Here is a 22301-nt window from a genome sequence, read left to right as displayed (position 1 = left end):
TTTTGATTTTTAGAATTGTGTTGATTCTATAGATTAATTTGGGGAGAACTGACATTTTTATAACATTGAGTCTTTGAATCCATACACGTGATATATCCCTCAACTTGTTCAGGTCTTCTTTGGTTCCTCTCAGTAATGTTTCCTAGTCTTCAAAACAGGGGCCTTGCATTTATTCTTAGGTAAGAGAAGCTTTCTGGTACCACGGTATCTTTTTCAAAGTTTATCTTCTATCTGTTGGTTGCTAATATATAGAAATAAAATTGAATTGTATATCTGACCTTATATTTAGAAGCCTTGCTAAATTCACTACCAATTACATTTTAACAGGAAACATTTGAGAAATTCATTGTTACACAAAGATGCCACAATTGCAGATCAGCGCATAATCTACTGGGCTACCTTAGACGTGCCTCCTCTGAGTTCCTCGAACGACCTATTAATTCCACTAGCTACGCCGCCAATTACGACCACACAGCTACGCATCAGTCTATCGCACAGACCACAAACGCGGCTTAATAGTCTCTGAATTCCAAGAATCTACAACAATGGCTGATATAGAGCAAGTATTCATAAATTTTTTATAAATGAATGAAAGAAGAAATCAGGTCTGTTAAATCCTTGGCCAATAAGTCAATAAAACAGTTTGAAATATTAAAAAATAATAATGCTACTGTTTTCACAATTAATAATCCTTCACATCAGCCAATTATAAAAAGAATGACATATTTCCTGGTCCAATGTTCTCAGTAGACTTTTTTTGGCTTATTTTTCTTCTGCAAAAGAGATTTGATGAATATTATTAGGAAAAGTTTCACTTACTACTCTACTAAGCATTTAAGGATGAGAGTTAAAGATTCTTTTAATTATTTGTTTGATTTTTTGTTTAATTTTGTTTTTCAAAGCCAAGTATTTATACATAGTCCTTGGATGTTGTCATTTGGAATTGATTAATTAGCACAATAGGCTCTATTGAAATATTTAAATATAGTTCTAGAATTTTACCTCTGCTACCTAATCTCATTTAAAGACAAAATTTCAAATGTTAAAATGGTAGACAGATTTCTCCATTATCATCAAAAAGTAACTGAGAGAGGGGACTTCCCTGGTGGTCCAGCGGTAAAGAATCCGCCTTCCAATGCAGGGGACGTGGGTTCGATCCCTGGTAGGGGAACTAAGATCCCACATGCCGTGGGGCAACTAAGCCCATGCACCACAACTACTGAGCCCGCACGCCTCAACTAGAGAGCCCGCATGCCGCAAACTACAGAGCCCAAGTGCTCTGGATCCCACACACCACAACTAGAGAAGCCCGGGCACCACAAAGTAAGAGCCCGCATGACGCAACTAAGACACGACACAGCCAAAAATAATTAATTAATTAATTATTTTAAAAACCTGAGAGAAAATGCTTCTATTTATATTGGATCTTTACCTTAAAACTGGTCTAAAAAAGACTCATTTAACATTACATGAGCCTGGACTTCCCTGGTGGCGCAGTGGTTAAGAATCCGCCTGCCAGTGCAGGGGACACGGGTTCGATCCCTGGCCCGGGAAGATCCCACATGCTGTGGAGCAACTAAGCCCGTGCACCACAACTACCGAGCCTGCGTTCTAGAGCCCGCGAGCCACAGCTACTGAAGCCCACGCGCCTAGAGCCCGTGCTCCACAACAAGAGAAGCCCCGACAATGAGAAGCCCGACCACCACAGCGAAGAGTAGCCCCCGCTCACAGCAACTAGAGAAAGGCCGCGTGCAGCAACGAAGACCCAACACAGCCAAAACTAAAATATAAAACAAATAAATAAATTAAAAAAAAAAATTACATGAGCCAGCATGACCCTTAAAGGACAAGAGGAGGAAGGTACAAGTCACGATGAGTGGTCTGTACAATGCGTCTTTCTCTCTCTAAGTCTGTTTGTTATCCATCTACATTTATAGAGGCACAAATATATTCAGATGGCATTCTTCCTTCCTTGTACCTTGAGAATTTTTTCATTAATTCAACAGCAATAATGAGATGATGAGCTAAACTTATAATCCCTAAGAATGTAAGAAACTGCTAATCAGTTTCAAATGTACTAGCAACCAGAAGCAACCTCACTAGTCAACAGCAGTGTTTCTGAATTTTGTTTTCAAGGCAAACCACTGGGTTTTCCAAGTATAAAGCTAATATGTAGCTGACGGCTGCAAAGAAAAAGGAACAGAATTTAAAGCCAGATATTAGCAGAAAATACCAGTTAATGAGGATGAATTTTCAAGGGGAGAAAAATTAACTAGAAAAGTCAAGTGGTTAGTGGAAGCCCCAGGAGGAAGTAGTTATCTGACATTCATTCAGTCGGTTTTCAAGATGAAAAAGTTTCACTTTATAATTGCTGCCAACACTTCAAAAAACATAGCTGTCTTTTTCAGTCATTTATTTGTTTCACAGAGAATAGGTAAATATAGAACACTATTTCTTTAAAAAATACAACTATATACATATATACAGAAATAATTCTAACAGAGTAATACACTTTCGCAATTAAAATATGTATACTTTACACAACTAATTGCTGACAGCTAACACATATAATGGATTTCACCATTGGAGTAAAAATTAGGTTATTTAAGCAATCCTAAATGAGATAAAAAGTTCTTCAAAGTGAAAGAAACAGTGTGAAGCAATTTTTTTTAAAAGTTTAAGTCTGTTTCATTTTCTCTCATGGGCCTCATTTTTCAAACAGCAATTCACTTTCAAAAACAAACTCAAAGCTTTTATTTTTTAATTCAAATTCCTGTTGTCTTCTATCTGCAGCTGTTTCCAAATGGAAAAAGATGCCCTAAGCTCTGCTGGCTTTTACACAAAAGATTTCAGTAAGAAGAGAAAAGAGCAGTTCAAAACAACAATAAAAAAGGAAAATATGGACTATGGAAAAATCTGAAAACATTATGATTCTCCAAATACTAAATCTGCTGAGTGATTTTCTTTTAGAATTTGAGCTATATCAGATCCGCGGAGCACAGGCTCCGGACACACGGGCTCAGCGGCCATGGCTCACGGGCCCAGCCGCTCCACAGCAAGTGGGATCTTCCCGGACAGGGGCACGAACCCGTGTCCCCTGCATCGGCAGGGGGACTCTCAACCACTGCGCCACCAGGGAAGCCCAGATCCACACTTTTTGATCAACTGACAATCTGGAATAGAAGATATCTAATTTATCATGTTTTGACATATACATTTTATTTCATGTCTGTTCAAATTTGCCATGTGAGAATTACTCTATTTGCAAATGAGCCTGGCTATAAGAATTCCATTATAAATGGGGTTCCTTATTATTATACTCACACCAAAGGTACTTTATTTCAGAAACTCAACTTCACTTGGCAAAACTATTTATGACTGAAACCACAGAAGAACTTTTCTCCAACAGAAAGCAATCAAAACATTTCCTGCTTGTCAGTTGCCATCACTATCAGTTTTCACTGAGTCTGAATCTAGCACCCCTGGACAGATCAGTGAGGACTGCTGACAAAGACAGGACACAGGTGTGGGGTATGCTGGGGGTGAAGGGGACCCTAGAGGCGTGCACCAAAGAGGGTCCTCCATCGGATCATCTAACCAGTCCACAGTGATGTGACACCTCCATGGTAGGAACACATGGACTCTTTTAAGGTCAAGAAATGGGAGAGTCAAATGGGTGGGCAGAGCTGGTGAAGGAAGACAGACAGACTATGACCCTGCACAGAGCAGAGCAGTCAGACGTGAGGGTGGACCGACTGGAAGGGTAGTTGCAGAATCAACTGCACAGATACTGTCTCTCATCCCTGGCTTGCCTCATGTTACGGCAGTCTCACTTTGCGGCTGGCTAGGGTTCTTCATTTCATGGTTCCCAAGATCACATTCTCTCCAGGGCTTTCCGTTCTGCCACACAACTCTGAGACTTCAGTTTTTATCTTTTAAAAAAAGATTATCAGTTTTCACATTCTTTCTAACTTTTTTGACGTATAGTTTCTAATTTTTTACCATTAATAAATAACATCACAACAAACATCCTTGAACACGTATCTTGCAAACCTTGGAGTCCTGAAAAATAAAGTCCTAGAAGTAGAACAGGTAAATCATAAGCACAATGTTAAACCAATCCTCCAGAAAGGTTACACATCTTTACTCTTCCTCCTGAAATGTGTGTCACTGCCCATGTCCACAGGCCTTCATGGATTTCTACCTATGTGTTAGTTGGAAAACAGCTCAGTGCTATTCTAACTTACTTTTAACAAATTTACTAGTGAAAATAAACATTTCTTATTGCCAATTTTTACCCAAAAAATGTATTGAGATTTTTTACAGTAATTACATTGAATTTATACATCAATTTGTGGAGAACTTTCATCTTGACAATACTGAGTTTTACAACCTATTAACACAGAATAGCTCTCTTTACATCGTTTAAAATTTCTCTCGGCAATCTTTTATAGTTTTCAATGCATAAGTCTTCACGTTGTTTCATTAGTTTATTTGGAAATATTTTATTCTTTTGGATGCTTTTGTAAATTAAATTGTTTTCTTAATTTCATTTTCAGGTATTTCATTACTAGTATATTGAAGCATGACTGAATTTTGTATGTTGATCTCGTACCCTGCAAACTTGTTTAAATCATTTATTAGTTCTAGTACTTCTTTTATGGATTTTGACCATACAGAATCATGTCATCTAAAGACATTGGTAGTTCTTCCTTTCCAATCTGTATGTCTTTTGGGGTTTTGTTTGTTTGTTTGGGGTTTTGGGGGGTTTTTGTTGGCCCTGTTAGAGGCTGGCTAGAGTCTCCAATACAATGTTAAACAGAAGTCACAAAAGCAGACGTCTTTTCCCTCTTCTTAGGAGGAAGAGCATTAAGTCTTTCAACATTAAGCATATTTGCTCAGGGTTCTCATAGATGCACCTTATTAGGGTGAGTACATTTGCTTCTAGTCCTAACTTGCCAAGAATTTTTTAAAAATCATAAATGATGCTGAACTTTTTCCAACGCTTTTTCTGCCTCTGTTGGGACGATCGTGTGGCTTTGTCTTTTATTCTATTAATATGCTGTACGATATTGATTTTTGAATGTTAAAAGAACCTTGGATTCCTGGGATAAATCCTACTTGGTCCTGGTGAATAATCATCTTTATAAGTTTCCAGATTCAGTTTACTAAAATATCATTAAGGGTTTTCGTGTCTACAGTGATCACAGATACTACTCTAGCTCTGCAGCATCTTTGGCTGTGATTAGAGTCCTACTGGCCTTAGAGAATGAACTGGTTACGTGTACCTTCCTCCTCAATTTTCTAATTAAATATCATCATCTATTATAAGACAATTTGGACTTTCTATCTCTTCTTGGTTTTCTCTATTTTACTGTTTTCTTTGCTTTCTGCATGTATATAAAATTATCTATTATTTCCTTTCTTCTGCTTCCTTGAGCAGAAGCTTGCTTTTCTTTTTCTGGTTTCTGAAGATGAAGTTTAGGTTACTGATTTGAGAACCTTCCTTTTGGAGTTAGATGTTTAAAGCTACAAACTTTTCTCTAGGTACTGCACTAGCTGCATTCCATAAATTTTAATATACCATATTTTTAGTTTAATTCAGTTCAAAATATTTTCTTATTTTCCTTGTAGTATCTTCTTTGATCCATGAGTTATTCATGTGTGTTATTTAATTTCCAAATATATGCGGATTTCCCAGATTTCTTATTATTTCTAATTTATTACCATTGGGGTCAAAGAACACATTTTGTGTGATTTTAGTCGTTTTAAAATTTGTTGAGAATTGTTTAGTGGCCAAACATACGGTCTACCCTGGGGAATGTCCCATGAGTGCCTGGCGTTACTGGGTGGTGATTTAAGTCACCACCCAAGTCTAGACTCACTCCTGAGTGGCACAATACAAACAGACCCAACCCTGCAGAGCAAAGGCTTGGAAACTTAACTGAAACTGGAACCCACCCATAGAAAATGAGACAGGCCTTCCGCTCTGAAACAGACTGGGTTGATAATCCTCTAAAACAAACAACTTGACATTATCTAGGGAATGCTAGCATCATTCAGGGAGTGCACAACATTCAGTTACGTACTCTTTTGCTTTTAGCTCCTTTCATTCAGCAGGACGTTGAGACACATCCTTTGTTGAGGGTATCAGTCGTTCGTTCCTATTTATTCCTGAGTAGTATTCCATGGTCTGTACTGCATTTTGATTATCCTTTCAACTTCTGAGGAACTGCGGGTTGCTCAGGTTTTAGGCTTTTGTGAATAAAGCCGCTGGCAACTGTTGTGTACAAGGCTTTGTCTGGATCTGGCTTCGTTTCTCTTGGTTAAACACACAGGAATGGAATGGCTGGCATATGGCGGTGGATGTTTTAGCGGTTAAGAACTCGGCAGTTTTCCCACCAGCAGTGGAGAAGAGCCCGTGGCCCTGCACCGACACTGGGCACTGCCAACGAGTCTGCACAGTTCGAGCCATTCCAGTGAGCACGCAGCGGCACTTCATTTTGGTTTCAATCTGCATTTCCCTGACGAATGATGATATCGAACATCTTTTTATGTGCTTATTAGTCTTCTGTGAGGTGTCCAAATATTTCGCCTATTTTTAGCTGGGTTGTTTGTCTTCTTATTATTGAGTTGTAGGATTGCTTTTATACTTTAGATACAAGTTCTTGGAAATATTTGTGAATCTTTTCTCCCATTCTCTGGCTTGCCTTACTTCCCTTTGTTGTTTTTTAATGGTGTCTTTCAAAGAACAAAAGGTTTTAATTTTGGTGAAGTCCAATGTAGCAATTTTAATTGAAATTTAATTTCTGGTTTTACTAAGCACTGTGGTAAAAAGTACGTGCTCTCTGTCATGTCAAGTTTCAGATATATATTGAGTGTTTCTTTATGGTCTACTGAGTTTTGTAACTGCTCCATGGGAGTAGGAATTTAATATGTCATACTTGAAGCGTAGAAAGTAGAAATATAGCTGTTTTATAAACTGCTATTTAGATCTCCTATTTGTTTAGGTTTTGCCCCCCTGAGCAGTCAAATATGGAGAAAAATTTACTAAAGCACCCCATGACTATTTATGTCAATTTTTTCATATATTGCTAACACCCTTTTCATAAGGACTCTTGGCTTTCTCATGCAAAAATATATTCCTTTGTCCAGCTTATTGACTTGCATCCATCGATGTTTATTTATATGATAATATTACATTCTTTCTTTTATTCTGAATACAAGTGATAAAATATATTTTCCACATATAACTTTTGTGTAACTTTTAGTTGTGTCTTTATTATAAATAGCATATATACAGATTTATGTCAGCTAATCAGTACCTTTTTTTAACCTATTAAAATGTATTACTGCAATTATACACTCTATCTTATTTTGGACATTTTGTTCTGTTTCTACTCCTGTTCCTTTGGCAATATCTTGAGTTTTGCTTTTATCTTCTCAAGATTTTGCTGAGAATGTAAAATCTTGTTCATTTTATTAATGCTTATGTTTATGCCTTTAAAAAGGATTTTAACCTACGTTTCCCTAATTTTAAGAATCCTTTGAATCTCACCTTTTCATGGCAGAGTGTTAGTTACTGTACTTCCCTCTCTCCCTATCCATCTGCTTCTTGAACTTTACTAACATAACCTAAGGATTTAGATTTAAGTTGTTATCACACTTGTATTTTCTATATTCTGTACCTTCTGCTTCACGAATCGGTAAACGTTAGCATTCTATCTTATAACTAGATTTGTAGAAATTAGTTAAATTTGTCTTCATTTTGTTGGATTCCATTTTTCTCTACTCATCCTTCAGTATGATATTTTCCTCATGTGTGGGATGTCTTCCGCTTCATCTCTGAATTGACATAATTTTTTCAGAAAAGGAATAATCAGTATGCATTATGTGAGCTCTTAGTAAGAAAATGTTTTTCTGTTTATTTTGCAAATGAAAAACTCCTTGGTTGTGCATGCAGTTGGGTCACTGCCTTTCTCCTTCAGAACTCTGAAGCATTCCTCCATTATTTCTCTAATTTCTTTGCCAGCTGCATCCTACCTAGAAACTTGGTGGATTTTCATTTTATGCTTGAGGTTCAACACTTTTTCCAGAATGTATCCAGGTTTAATTACATTAATTTTACTTAATATATGTGGCCTCTTTCATGTCTTCTTATTAAAGGTACTACTTTTCTGAGTTTTCTTTTTCTGAAGTTTACAGTAAACTGTTTTCGGAAATATGCTTTTATTCTGTGACTGCTGAATACAAACGCCTTTTTCTTGTTCTACAAAATGTTTTCACAAGTCCCGTGTTGTTTGCTTGTTTTTCTCCTTACCCGTGAATTCTGGGTAATCTGTTAACATTACATCACCAGCCCCAAAAGGTGCATTCACTGAGCCAGAGGTGCCTGTCATAGTCTCAGCTTTTGTCAGAAGCTGTACTGGTAGCCTGAGCACGTTCAAGAGCCCCCTTTAGCCTTCTTCACTGTAGACTTAACACTTCTTGCCAGGGCCCCTCCTTCAGTATTTTCTGTATTCCTGTAAATGTTAAGCTGATCAAAGAGTTTCCTGTGCAGCAGCTCCACTGCACATTTGGGCCATATATACTTTCTTGGGTCTGGGCTCTGATCATAGCAGAGGGAGCTGGGAAGAGATGCACATTCGTGTAGCAGGGACTGAAAGTCCCCACCTTCCAGCCCAGAAACTCTCAGCAGGAATCTAGCTTCTGCCCAAGGCACTGAGTGGGAAAACAGACAGAAGGGGGGGTCTCAGACCCTGCTCTCAGGACCCAGATCTGCACAATCTGAATCGAGAAAATAGCAAGAAAGCACAGTTCCAAACTCGTAAACCCCACGGGACTCTGCCATAAAACCTTCTATAGAGATGCTTCTGCCACTAGTGTGTGCTCAGGACTCCTGAGGAGGATAACCCCAGCTGAAAATGAAATCACAGCAAGTATTACAACACTCTTTATAATCAAGAAAACTTGAAAATAAACTAAATATCCCTGAATAGGGGAGCTGATGAATAAAATAGGGTATATTCATACGATAAAATACATTCAGTGTCAAAAGGACTGCACTAAATCAACACAGACAGGGCACAGATATATAATATTCAATGTAAAAGAGCAAACAAGACTAATACACAAAATCTGTAGTTCTTACCTCTTTTTAAATGGAAGCATAAAAACTACATATATATGTAGATATAAAATATATGCATATATAATACATGCATATAATACACATGGACATTACAGATGCATATGAAAGTATGAAATAATACACACTAAATTAATTATAGTGGTTTCTCTTAGGAGAGGAGAGAGTAATGTGATTAGACATGAATAGCAAAGCAAACTAAAACTACATCTGTAACATTTTAGTTTAAATACACAGTGTTGACAATTGTTGATTCTTCCTGATGGGTACCTAGGTGTTTGTTCCCTGTATTCTTTTATAAATTTTTAAATTTTTCTCAAAACTATAAAACATACCACTTGTATAAGAACTGGAGACAGCCTCTGTCCTCCTGAACTGCCACTTGAAAAGAATTTGCTGTAACTGATCAATACAGCACGGTTTAGGGCACATGAACAAACACAGACAAGGATAACTTGAAGCCTTGCTCTGGAGAAAATGACTGGTCATGGGATTTTGCCTGTCAACTGACCCATGCTTCCAAAGCCTGACACATTCTGGCCGTGACCACACTTGTCGACAGGACTTTGAAATGGCCGTTCTGGCACTGCTCTGGGGGTGAATCAAGGCAATCCTGAAGGAGGAAGGAGGACCTCTCCCGGTCCACCCCGCTCTCTCCACTCACTGTCACCAAGGAGCTGCCGACCGGAGCCCACCCAGCGACCCAGGAGGGGCACAGAGCCAGCCCTGCCCTTCACACGCCCTGTAGGGAGCAGAGGGTCTGCGGGCTGAGCCCTCTCCCCCCGGGCTCTTGTTCTTGGCCGCGAGGAGCCTCCCCTTCCTTCGAGGCCCTGGCGGTGGTGCCTGTCCTCCCGCGCCAGGCCTAGGACCTTGTTCTCACCTGAATCCCTGATCCAGCTGCTGCGCTAATTCTGAACAAGTAAACATGCTGCTGGCACACGTGAGATCAGAATGTACCTTCCCCCCGAGAGAAGGGCTCTCGACACGGATGGTGCGGAGGCCTCTCACCTGCTCTTTCATCTCCGCGTAGACCTTCTCCGAGTTCAGCTCCACCTGCCGCTTGAACTCCTCCAGCGCTGCATCTGCCTGCTGTGCCTGCAGCCGCTGAGCCTCAGTCACACGGGTGAGCTGCTCCTCTTTTTCCCTAGAAAAGTTCAGACACGCCGCAGAGTTAAAATGTAAAATAAAGGAACTTGGCTTGGATCAAAGAACAAAATTTAACCCTCTCTAAAATAAAATTCAGATTTCCATTTTTTGATCCAAATTCTATAAAACTTCCCTTTAAAAAACTGGCAATAACATGATTTGCCTCAGGAAAAAAAGGATATAAACCCATAATATGTGTTCTGATGAGGACACAAGTACTTCTGATGATTTCCCTAAGAACGAAACTGTTTACAACCAGGAACCTCCATCACCCAACGAATGGATAAGCAAAATGTGCCCACCCATGCAATGGAACGTCACTCAGCCTCAAAAAAGGGATGAAGCTGTGATGCACCCTACAACGCGGACAAACCTCGACAACAGTGTGCAGGGGGCAAAGGCCAGACACAAGTCACATATTGCGTGATCCTATCTAGGAGAAATATCCAGAATAGAGACAGGAGAAGCAGATCAGTGGTCGCCTGGGCCGATGGGACGGGGGGATGGGAAGTGGCTGCTCACACAGGGGGTTTTGGGAGGGGGTTGATGATGAAGATGTTCTGGAATTAGATAGTAGTGATGGTTGCACATCCTCATGGATATACTAAAATCTGCTAAACTGTACACTTTGAAAGGATGAATTCAATAGTATGTGAATTATATCTCAATTAAAATAAAAACACTGTGCCATAAGAATACCTCTAACATGCACATCTGGCAGAAGCTAACCTGCAGGGTGACAGGGCAACAGAGCGACGTGGCCGCCTGAAATTATTCTGCTGCTCTCTAGTAAGTACACCTGCCTAAAAGAACCGATAACCATCTCATTTCTTTATACCTTGAACTAAAATTAAATAGTCAAAAGGGTCCAACAAAAGAAGAGAAATCTCTGCGTGTTGCTAGAAGAAACAAATGCAGGCTTTAGGTTGTAAGTACACGAAAGTTACTACTGACTTCTATTGAGTTCTACCCAGGTACTAGGCACTGTGCAAACTAGTTTAATATGTCTTCTCTCCTTCATTCTCACAGTCAACTTGTATAAGACTATTTTATATCTCTAGTTTTACAGAACAGGAAACTGGGGCTTAGAGAATATTTCCAAGGCTACACATCACTAACAGTCAAGGCAGGACTCGAGTCCCGGCCGTCTGCTTCTAGGCTCCTGCTGTTAACTACCCTGCTGTGCTGCTTTCCTGATTTTCCAGATGCCATATGCTATGGTCTGAACGTGTCTCCCCAAAATGAGATTAGTGCCCTTATAAAAGGTACCATGTTGGGTACGACCGCCTAGATACAGATTGGCAAATGTGATAGAGAGTTGTTACAAATGTTTGAGGGACGTCTGTTCTGACCGACGGACCCAACTGACCGGAAAAAGTTGCCTAGAATGCTCTATTCAAAGGACCGTGAGGCTGGAGAAGAGGCAAAGGCTGCCGCGGTCGATGCAAATGTCCCCACGAGGGGCTAAGGTTAGGAGGCCCAAGAGCTAATTCCCTGCCACACACTCCATGGCTAGTTCATCCCATGTTGCTCTTTAATTTCTGAGGCCCTCCTAAACACACTTGGGAAGACGATTCCACAGTTAGGATTACAAGTTTTCAAAGGTTTACCTTTGCTTGCTCAGTCTGTCTATAAATAGAAAAGAGGGCTTCCCTGGTGGCGCAGTGGTTGAGAGTCCGCCTGCCGATGCAGGGGACGCGGGTTCGTGCCCCGGTCCGGGAAGATCCCACATGCTGTGGAGCGGCTGGGCCCGTGAGCCATGGCCGCTGAGCCTGCGCGTCCGGAGCCTGTGCTCCGCAACGGGAGAGGCCACAACAGTGAGAGGCCCGCGTACCGCAAAAAAAATAAAAAAAGAAAAGAAAGTACATTGGACAATATTTGAAAACTTTAAAAATTTATAAATCGTATAATTTAAAATTACGTATCATTAATTAGCCAGGAGAAAAGTCTGCTAACACAATTTGTAAAAATATATAACGTATGGCTGAAATGCCAACTTTTTCTATAAATGCTGAAAGTCAGTTGTTTTACATTTTTTGTGCAGTAATTCACCTGAGCTACTTAGTTACTGTAAATAGTTTCAATTTAATAGGACAAATATTTTCTCTATATTATCTCATTCTTACCTACCAAGAGTTTAGTTCATTTACTTTATAATTGACTTATGACTACATAAATCAAAGTCATAAGCTTTACCCATGATCAGCTATATATTGAGACCATATTAAAAATACTGTTTGTTAAAATATAACCTAGTGCAATGAGGTACATTGCTTTTGACTGATCATTTCTAGCCTGATTTACAAATAGCAAATATTGTTTTATATTAAATAGCAGACACAAGGAAATGACCAAAACCTTCCAATTCATTTTCAGTCCCACCACACCTACAAAGCTAATTTAGTGGTAAAGCTAAATACCAAAGAGTGGCGAAGGCACCACCCAATGTATCAATGTTTCTGTCCAGTTTAACTGTGAAAATACATTGAGCTCCACTAATGTTTAGAAATCTTCTGTCTTAATATAAATAAAATATGTCTTATTTTAAATAAAGAGATGATATTCGTTTTAATGAGGGATCCATTTTAATTTCTATCAAAGTAATGAAAGAGAAGTGGAAATTTTCAGCCCTTGAAAAAGAGAAGGGTCTGCTCCTCACTAATGTAAGAACAGTACTTCCTTTTACCATGAGTCCAAATAACGTGTCCTGTAAGAAGCAAAAAAAAAGTGACTTTGAAGATTATTTTTTTCCGTGGAACTAGTTGCGGGGCCAAGTATACACGTATCACTGAAAGGCCTTAAAGCTGGGCCTCCATGAGGATAAAAAGGTGGGAAGAAAATCTGCTTTTTAACTCTGATTTATTTATAAAATGCAGTAAATTTTCCTCGTCTGAGTACATAAAGCATAAAGAACAAAAGAAGCTGCATTCTTATCCAACCACAAGCCAGTTCAGATTAAAGGATGTTCTGAAGTACACGATTATTCCAAACACGCAATAAAATGCAGGAGACTAATGGACTACAATTTAGTGTTTCTTGAGCTTGAAAGCTAACATTTCTATGTACAGGCCGACCTTAATTTGAAAACCTTCCCTGTGCACATTTCTGCACCAGCACTTCTGATAACGTTGGCAGGGATCCAACACATATTTACAAGGCTTCATGTTACAGTAGACTTCGTTTGCTGCCAGCTTGGCATCTCCACTGGAAACTCCAAGAAAAACAAAACAAAACAAAAAACTTCAAACACGTCTGAAAAACAGCTAGAAGTGTCTCCACTCCCCTTCCAGCTGGGCTGGAAGACAAGACTTTCAAGCAGCTGTATCATCTATATTCCTGGCTGCTATTGGTACTTAAGTTGATTAAAGTGAGTCAGTCAAAAACATTAAGATACAACTATGCTTTTAAAGGCACTAAAAATAATACCTTCACTAAGCATGATAAATAAATACACTTCTTTTGCCTCTTCTTCACGTGACTGCTAAGACTAATGGTCTCTGCTAAATTCTTCTTAAAAACAATAAACACTGTGGACACATCTAAACATTTAGATACGTCAAGAGTTAGAAAGGAATACCAGTAAAATTGGAAATTAACAGCGGTCTTAATATCGAAAAAATGACAATATTCCTCAAATTGATGAACAGATTCAACACAATCCCTGTCAAAATCCCAGATGGCATTTTGCTGAAGTTGACAAGCTGATCCTAAAATTCATAGGGAAATGCAAAGTACCCAGAACAGGCAAACCAATCTTGAAATAAAACAAAGTTGAAGGACTCACATTTCTTGATTTCAAAACTTACTACAAAGTTAGGGTAATCAAAACAGTGTGCTACCGGCATAAAGACTGACATATATAGAATAGGATTAAGATTCCAGAGATAAATCCTTACATTGATAATCAGTAGATTTTCAGCAAGGATGCCAAGACAATTCAATGCGGGAATAAAATAGTCTTTACAACAAATGGTGCTGGGACAACTGGACATCCACGGGCAAAAAAGAGTGATGTTGAATTCCTTCATTACACAACACACAAAACGAACTCAAGATGGGTCACAGACCTCAATGTAAGAGTTAAAAACACAAAACTCTTAGAAAGAAAATATAGGAGTAAGTCTTTGTGACCTTGACCTAAGCAAAGCCTTCTTAGATATAACACCAAAAGCATAAACAAGAAAATGAAATATAGATAAATAGACTTCAGCAAGTTAAAAAACTTGCCCTGCTAGGGATATTATCAAAAAGTGAAAAGAAAACCCACAAAATGAGAGAAAATATTTGCAAATCATATATCTGAAAAGAGACTTGTATCAAGAATATATAAAGAACTCTCATAAATCACTAATAAAAAGATAAAGAACACAATTTAAAAACAGGTGGAATCAATATTGTTAAAATAGCCATACTACTGAAAGCAATCTACAGGTTTAGCGTGATCCCTATCATATTACCCATGACATTTTGCACAGAACTAGAACAAACAATCCTAAAATTTATATGGAACCACAAAAGACCCAGAATTGCCAAAGCAATCCTGAGGAAAAAGAACAAAGCTGGGGGCATAACCCGCCCAGACTTCAGGCAATACTACAAAGCTACCGTAATCAAAACAGCATGGTACTGGCACAAAAACAGACATATGGATCAATGGAACAGAATAGAAAGCCCAGAAATAAACCCACATACCTACAGTCAATTAATCTATGACAAAGGAGGCAAAAATATATAATAGAGAAAAGACAGTCTCTTCAGCAAGTGGTGCTGGGAAAGCTGGACAGTTGCATGCAAATCAATGAAGTTAGAACACACCCTCACACCATACACAAAAATAAAGTCAAAATGGCTTAAAGACTTAAATATAAGACATGACACCATAAAACTCCTAGAAGAGAACATAGGCAAAACATTCTCTGACATAAATTGTATCAGTATTTTCTTAGGTCAATCTCCCAAGGCAACAGAAATGAAAGCAAAAATGAACAAATGGGACCTAATCAAACTTATAAGCTTTTGCACAGCAAAGAAAACCATAAACAAAATGAAAAGACAACCTACATACTGGGAGAAAATATTTGCAAACTATACAACTGACTGACAAGGGCTTAATTTCCAAAATATGCAAACAGCTCATACAACTCAATAACAAAAAGCAAACAACCCAATAAAAAGATGAGCAGAAGACCTAAACAGACATTTCTCCAAAGAAGACATACAGATGGTCAATAAGCACATGAAAAGATGCTCAACATCGCTAATTACTAGAGAAATGTAAATCAAAACTGCAATGAGGTACCACATCACACTGGTCAGAATGGCCATCATCAAAAAATCTACAAAAAATAAATGCTGGAGAGGGTGTGGAGAAAAGGGAACCCTCCTACACTGTTGGTGGGAATGTAAGTTGGTGCAGCCACTATGGAAAACAGTGTGGACGTTCCTTTAAAACCTAAAAATAGAGGGGACTTCTCTGGTGGCACAGTGGTTAGGAGTCCGCCTGCCAATGCAAGGGACATGGGTTCAAGCCCTGGTCTGGGAGGATCTCACATGCCGCGGAGCAACGAAGCCCATGCACCACAACTGCTGAGGCTGCACTCTGGAGCCCACAAGCCACAACTACTGAGCCTGCAAGGCACAATTACTGAAGCCTGCGTGCCTAGAGCCCACGCTCCACAACAAGACAGGCCACCACAATGGGAAGGTCACGCACCGCGGTGAAGAGTGGCCCCCACTTGCCGCAACTAGAGAAAGCCCGCACACAGTGATGAAGACCAAAGCAGCCTAAATAAATAAATAAATAAATTTATATAAAAAACTAAAAATAGAGCTACCATAACATCCAGCAATCCCACTCCCAGGCATGTATCAGAAGAAAACTAATTCGAAAAGATACATGCACCCCAATGTTCATAGCAGCACTATTCACAACAGCCAAGACAAGGAAGCAACCTAAGTGTCCATCAACAAATGAATGGACAAAGAAGATGTGTCTTATATATATATATATATACGTATATATATATATATATACATATATATATGTATATATATATATATATACGTATATATATATATATACACACACACACACACAATGGAATATTACTCAGCCATAAAAGGAAGGAAATAATGCCATTTGCAGCAACATGGATGAACGTGGAGATTGTCATACTAAGTGAACTCAGACAGAGAAAGACAAATATCATATGACACTGCTTACATGTGGAGTCCGAAAAAAATATACAAATGAAGTTATCTGCAAAACAGACACAGACTCACAGACTTAGAAAACAAATTTATGGTTACCAAATGACAAAGGGGAAAGGGGGTGGGGTCGGGAGAATAAATTAGGAGTTTGGGATTAGCAGATATGAACTATTATATCTAAAATAGATAAACAACCAGGTCCTACTGTATAACACAGGAAACTATACTCAATATCCTATAGTAAACCATAATGGAAAAAAAATATGAAAAAGAGTATATACGCACACACATATATATATATCTGAGTTACTTTGTTGTACACCAGAAACTAACACAACATACTTCAATTAAAAATAACAATAAAAAGAAGATAAATAAAAATAGGTGAAGAATCTAAATAGATACTTCGCCAAAGAAGATATACAATTAGCCAATAGGCACATGGAAGGACACTCAATATCACTGTCAAGAAAATGCAAATCTTGGGCTTCCCTGGTGGCGCAGTGGTTGAGAGTCCGCCTGACGATGCAGGGGACACGGGTTCGTGCCCCGGTCCGGGAAGTTCCCACATGCCGCAGCGCGGCTGGGCCCGTGAGTCATGGCCGCTGAGCCTGCGCATCCGGAGCCTGTGCTCCGCAACGGGAGAGGACACAACAGTGAGAGGCCCGCGTACCGCAAAAAAAAAAAAAAAGAAAGAAAGAAAATGCAAATCAAAATCACAATGAGGTACCATTAAACAACCTCTAAGATGGCTATAATCAAAAGACAGATAATAACAAGTGTTATTGTTTTGTTCTGGTTTCCATTAACCTTGCTTGGGCTTTATTGAGCTTCTTAAATTAGCATAATTTTGTATTTCATGAAAACTGGAAAATTTGGGGCCATTAGTTATTCAAATATTTTTCTGCTCTATTACTCGCTTCCCTCTGCTTCTGTGACTCAAATTAAATATATTTCATACACTGTCATTTCCTGCAAGTCTCTGCAGCTCATATTTCTTCTAGTACATTTTTTCGTTGTCCCCAGATTGACTAATTTCTATTCATTTATCTTCATGTTCTTCTTGTAATCTCCATTTTGTTGTTATATTCAGTCTACATTTTAAATTTCAAATGTATTTTCCACTGTTTTTCTATTGAGGTTTCCTAGCTTTTCATTCATTACTACCAATTTTTCTTAAAGTTCTTTAAATAATTATAATAGCTACTTTACATTTTTATCCACTAATTCTAGTATCTAATTTATCCTAGGGTGGTCTCCATTGATTGACTGCATTTTCCTTTGAGAATAAAAAGGCCATGTTATCCTAATTGAAAATAAGCAGGTCAGGTGTTATCCTGATTCTTCATATGTCAAGTAATTTTTGCTTATATCTTTATGAATGATACATAGTAAAGAGTCTGGATTCTGTTTTTTTCCTCTGAATAGTATTGATTGGTAATTTTAATTATTTGTTTATAGCAGGCAGTTAACTTGGCTGAATTCAAACTATAAATTCTGTCTCCCCAGAAGCTCATATATAAATTCAGCTCTTTTAGCTTACTTGGGCTATTTGGAGTTTCAGGGGTCAGTCACAAATACGTACCGAGATCACATGAAGAATTTGGGCTCCCTTCTCTGGCTCTCTTATTTCCTGGGTGTCTCTCCATCTTAGTTTGCCAGTGGTTATAACTGTCCATTCTTTCATCAGGTTCTTCAAGCACTAAGAGGACAGGTTATCTACCCAAATTCTAGCTGTCCCACATGGCATCAAATGCGGCCAGATAAATGCTACAAAAGTGGGAAGCTCACCCTCACTTCTTCCAAGTGTGTACTGCCTTCCACTATCTCTTTGTGCCTATTCATTCTCCAGGGTCTTCAGGTAGTGGTATTTTATACCTTGTACAGAGTTTATGTTTGTGAGAGGATCAGTCTGATTGGAGCTTTCTCGGCCATCAAATGAACTGGAAGCTCCCTTCTTGGTTGTTTTGATGCGCAGATTACTATTCATTCTTTAGGGGCTCAAATGTCAGCTCTTCAGATAGAGCTGCTAGCTGCTTCTTTCATCCTTGTCAGTGCCTTTTATATACTACTACTATAGCACTTTATATACACTATTACAGCTGTTAATTTATACATTTATCTTTTTCAGGATAATCAGATCTCTTTGAGACCAGGGGAATGGAGAGTGTGAGGACAGAACAGTGTCTTCCCCTTATTTATAGCACATACCTTTAGCATATTACTTATATGGAATTATTCAATATCTTTTTGATAAATGTATACCATCTAGATCAGGGATCCCCAACCCCCGGGCCACAGACTGGTAGTGGTCCACGGCCTATTGGGAACTGGGCCACACAGCAGGAGGTGAGCAGCAGGCAAGTGAGCAAAGCTTCATCTGCCGCTCCCCATCGCTCCCCGTCGCTCCCCGTCGCTCCCCACCGATCCCCACCGCTCCCCACCGCTCCCTGTCGCTCCCCACCGCTCCCCGTCGCTCCCCATCACTCCCCACCACTCCCCGTCGCTCCCCACCACTCCCCGTCGCTCCCCGTTGCTCCCCACCGCTCCCCGTCGCTCCCCATCGCTTGCATTACCACCTGAACCATCCCCCCCTGGTCCGTGGAAAAAATGTCTTCCATGAAGCCAGTCCCTGGTGCCAAAAAGGTTGGGGACCGCTGATCTAGATGGAACCAGAACAAAACCAGGGAACACAACAAAAATGTTGACATTTCAGGCCAGATAATTCTTTGCTGTGGGGACATGTCCTGTGCACTGTGATATGCTTAGCAACATCCCTGGCCTCTCCTCTCTAGATACCAGTGACAATATCCCTTCCCCAATTCTGACAACCCCAAAATGCCTACAGACATGTCAAATGTCCCCTGGAGTAGCAAAATCACACCTGATTGAGAACCACTGGGACAGAAAGTATGGCCCCAGGGTCAAACTCCAGTCTTGAAGAACCGTATTTGGTTAAAGCATGATAGTTATGAATAAGAATGAGGAATCTTCTTCAACTATCCAAAAATCTCTTAAGAAGATATGGACGTCAGCTAGGAGGTCCATAAATCCTTTGAAATCACCTGGATTTGAATCATGATTCAAAAGAACTGATCCTGGCATCAACCTCCTAGCCAACATTCTCAGCCAACTTAGTCATGTTCCAGGAGCTGAGGCAAGGGTCCTGGCAGCAAATTCTAAGAGCTACTCAGTGAAACACTGCAGAAAACTTAGACAAAGTGTAAGAAATGGTTCTTATATTGGAGAAACTACAATCTGATTAGGGAAAGAGAAAAATGCAAGCCAAAATCAAATGGTAGGGTAATATTATGGATATTTTGTGACAAATTGTAAATACTATAGGAATACAAAAAAGGGAAAGGGGCAGTGAGAGTCTATATAAGAAAACCAATGTCAGAAGATCAGAAGATTAGTGTGTAAAGTGAAAAATAAAGCAATATAGGTAAATGTAATGAAATATTTTAATAGTTTAAAATTTTACATAAGAATTTTGTGCTAAACTAAGGTCTGCCTATAATATGGGTCTATTAATAAGTTAAAAGAACTCTACCTCAGCAAATAAAAAAGCGATTCAAACTTTTACAGTGAAATAAGAAAACCCTGAGACAATGATCCTTAAAGACAAAACGGCTTCAGTGTACAGAGAAGAAAAATTCCTTTAAACACTTTAAACATCAATATAAATCCCAAATCTAATGTTGTTTCCTTTTATGTTTCCTATATTTTAAAAAGTACTGATTAAAAGTTCCATATATAAATTATACATCATACTTGCAAAGCTACATATGTACCCACCAATTCATCCTACTTTACAGGCAGCAATATATCAGTAAATAATAAGGAAATACATGCTCGTCCTATGAAATGACAAGGCCTAAATATTTTGAAATAGGTGCAGACCACTTCTTGTTACTATGGAGAGGAAAAAGGCAGTGTGAAGTCATTCAAGCAGAATGATAAGTAAACCAAAGCCAGATCAAAGGAATAAAGAAGAAAGGCTGAAATGTGAAGCTGAAATATTTATTTCCTTCAAAACATCATTCATGCCTTGTCCCTGGGCAGTTCAATATTTCAAAGTAGCTGGAAAATATTCTCACTTACATTCATCACTGTGCACAAGTAGATCAAATTTTAAGTAGGCAAATTTTTTCTTTATTTACCAAATATAAATGTAATATTTATCACTGAGAGAAATTTTTCTGCTTTTCATAAATGATTTCTAAATTATGTGAAATATATTTTAAAGTCACAATAGATATTTTCTAGTACTTTTACTGAATGATGCTGCTACAAACTGTGATGTTTATAGTGTAACCATAATTTTTAATGTCCTTGCAAATGGTGAAAAAGTGTAAACACTGAGTGATTGCTACGCTTATTACAGTGTAGAGCAGTTCATATATTCTTTCATTTCATTATTATAACTATAAAAATTTTTATTTTTTTTCACAAATGAACACAATGAAATTTAGAAGAGCTAAGTGATTTACCCAGGTTTATGTAGTAAATGACAGAATGAGAAGTTAAACCAGCCCATCTGACTTCAGAGTCAAAGTTGTTTTATTTCTTTAGATCTGTATGTACATACATATATATAATATATATATTTAACGAAATCACTGATTTAGTTAATTAACTGAAGTTACAACTAGGTCCTTACTATAATTTATTCCTACATGACATTAATATTTGCACATCAAATCACTTTTAGAACATTTGAAAGCTAAAATGTTCATCAAGCATTTACTTAACACCTGTATGCCAGGATTGGAGTTTGGTGCTAGAAATACAAAAATAATCAAGACACTGTCCCTGCTTTCAATATGGAAGGAAGATAGATTCTATACTGTTTTTAATGTGATAAAAACTACACAATGATATGAACACAATACTATGAACAAGACCAGAGGAATTCATTGTGGTATAGAGTAAAAAGCTTCATAGAGGGCATGTCATTTTGGTAAGATCATCACTAAGAATGTTTAAAAGGTATTTTATATATATGTATATATAATATGTTAACTATATGTATGTGAAATGTGTATGTATTTGTAAAATATATATTGGTATTTAATATTTATAAATTATCTTTTATTTTCCTCCTTACCATCATACTTTCCATGAAAAAAGCAAATCTCCATGAGAAGATTTTTCTTTCAAGAGGAAGATGACTATGGTAGGGGCAAAAAACTTCTAAAGATAGGATTAAAGTTTTCTGTGAGATGTGATAAAATACAGAACAATTTTTACTGATTATAAAACACTCTATTGATAAGTACATAAAAGTGTGTTACCTGGATTTATGTTGGCTTTAAGATACCTATCTATTTATAAACATATATCCATATTTCACTGACCATTTCCTCCCACCTCATTCTAGACTCTTCCAAAGACTCCAGTGATGATCTTACATTTGTGTAATAATAAGTTCGGTCATCTGCTAATCTGCTACCATGTGGCATTCATTAATTCATTTACCATGAATGTGTTAAGTACCCACTATGTGCCAGGTACCTTCTGGAGGTTGAGGAAATACCAATGGACTAATCACAACCAGTTCCTACGCCAAGTTCCTACGCCAAGGAAGCTTTCAGTCTAGCAGGGGAAAAGACCATGAATTAATACATCACTATTAATGAATATTCAATTCAATGAACAAAGGAGAAATATAGGGTATTAAGGGTTCGTATAACGGAGAAAAAAAAACCTTGCTTAGGAGTTAGGATATAAGAAGTGATGTTCCCAGTTAGCTGAAGGATGAGAAGGACTGGCTAAAAGAAAATACAGGATAAGA

General features: G+C 38.4%; 1 protein-coding gene across 10 annotated transcripts in view; it reads right to left on the bottom strand.

The window, feature by feature from the left end:
• Positions 1–22301, bottom strand: part of CEP112 (centrosomal protein 112) — a 418686-nt gene that overhangs the window by 234296 nt on the left and 162089 nt on the right. For all 10 annotated transcript variants that reach the window (XM_059998183.1, XM_059998182.1, XM_059998189.1 and 7 more), the window contains one exon: positions 10157–10292. In XM_059998183.1, coding sequence (XP_059854166.1) covers positions 10157–10292 — 136 coding nt within the window. The remainder of the gene's footprint in view (positions 1–10156; positions 10293–22301) is intronic.

This window comes from Delphinus delphis, chromosome 19 (assembly GCF_949987515.2).
Source record: "Delphinus delphis chromosome 19, mDelDel1.2, whole genome shotgun sequence".
Classification (NCBI taxonomy): Eukaryota; Metazoa; Chordata; class Mammalia; order Artiodactyla; family Delphinidae; genus Delphinus; species Delphinus delphis.
Note: the sequence above shows the minus strand (reverse complement) of the source record. Positions and strands in the feature narration are given on the sequence as shown.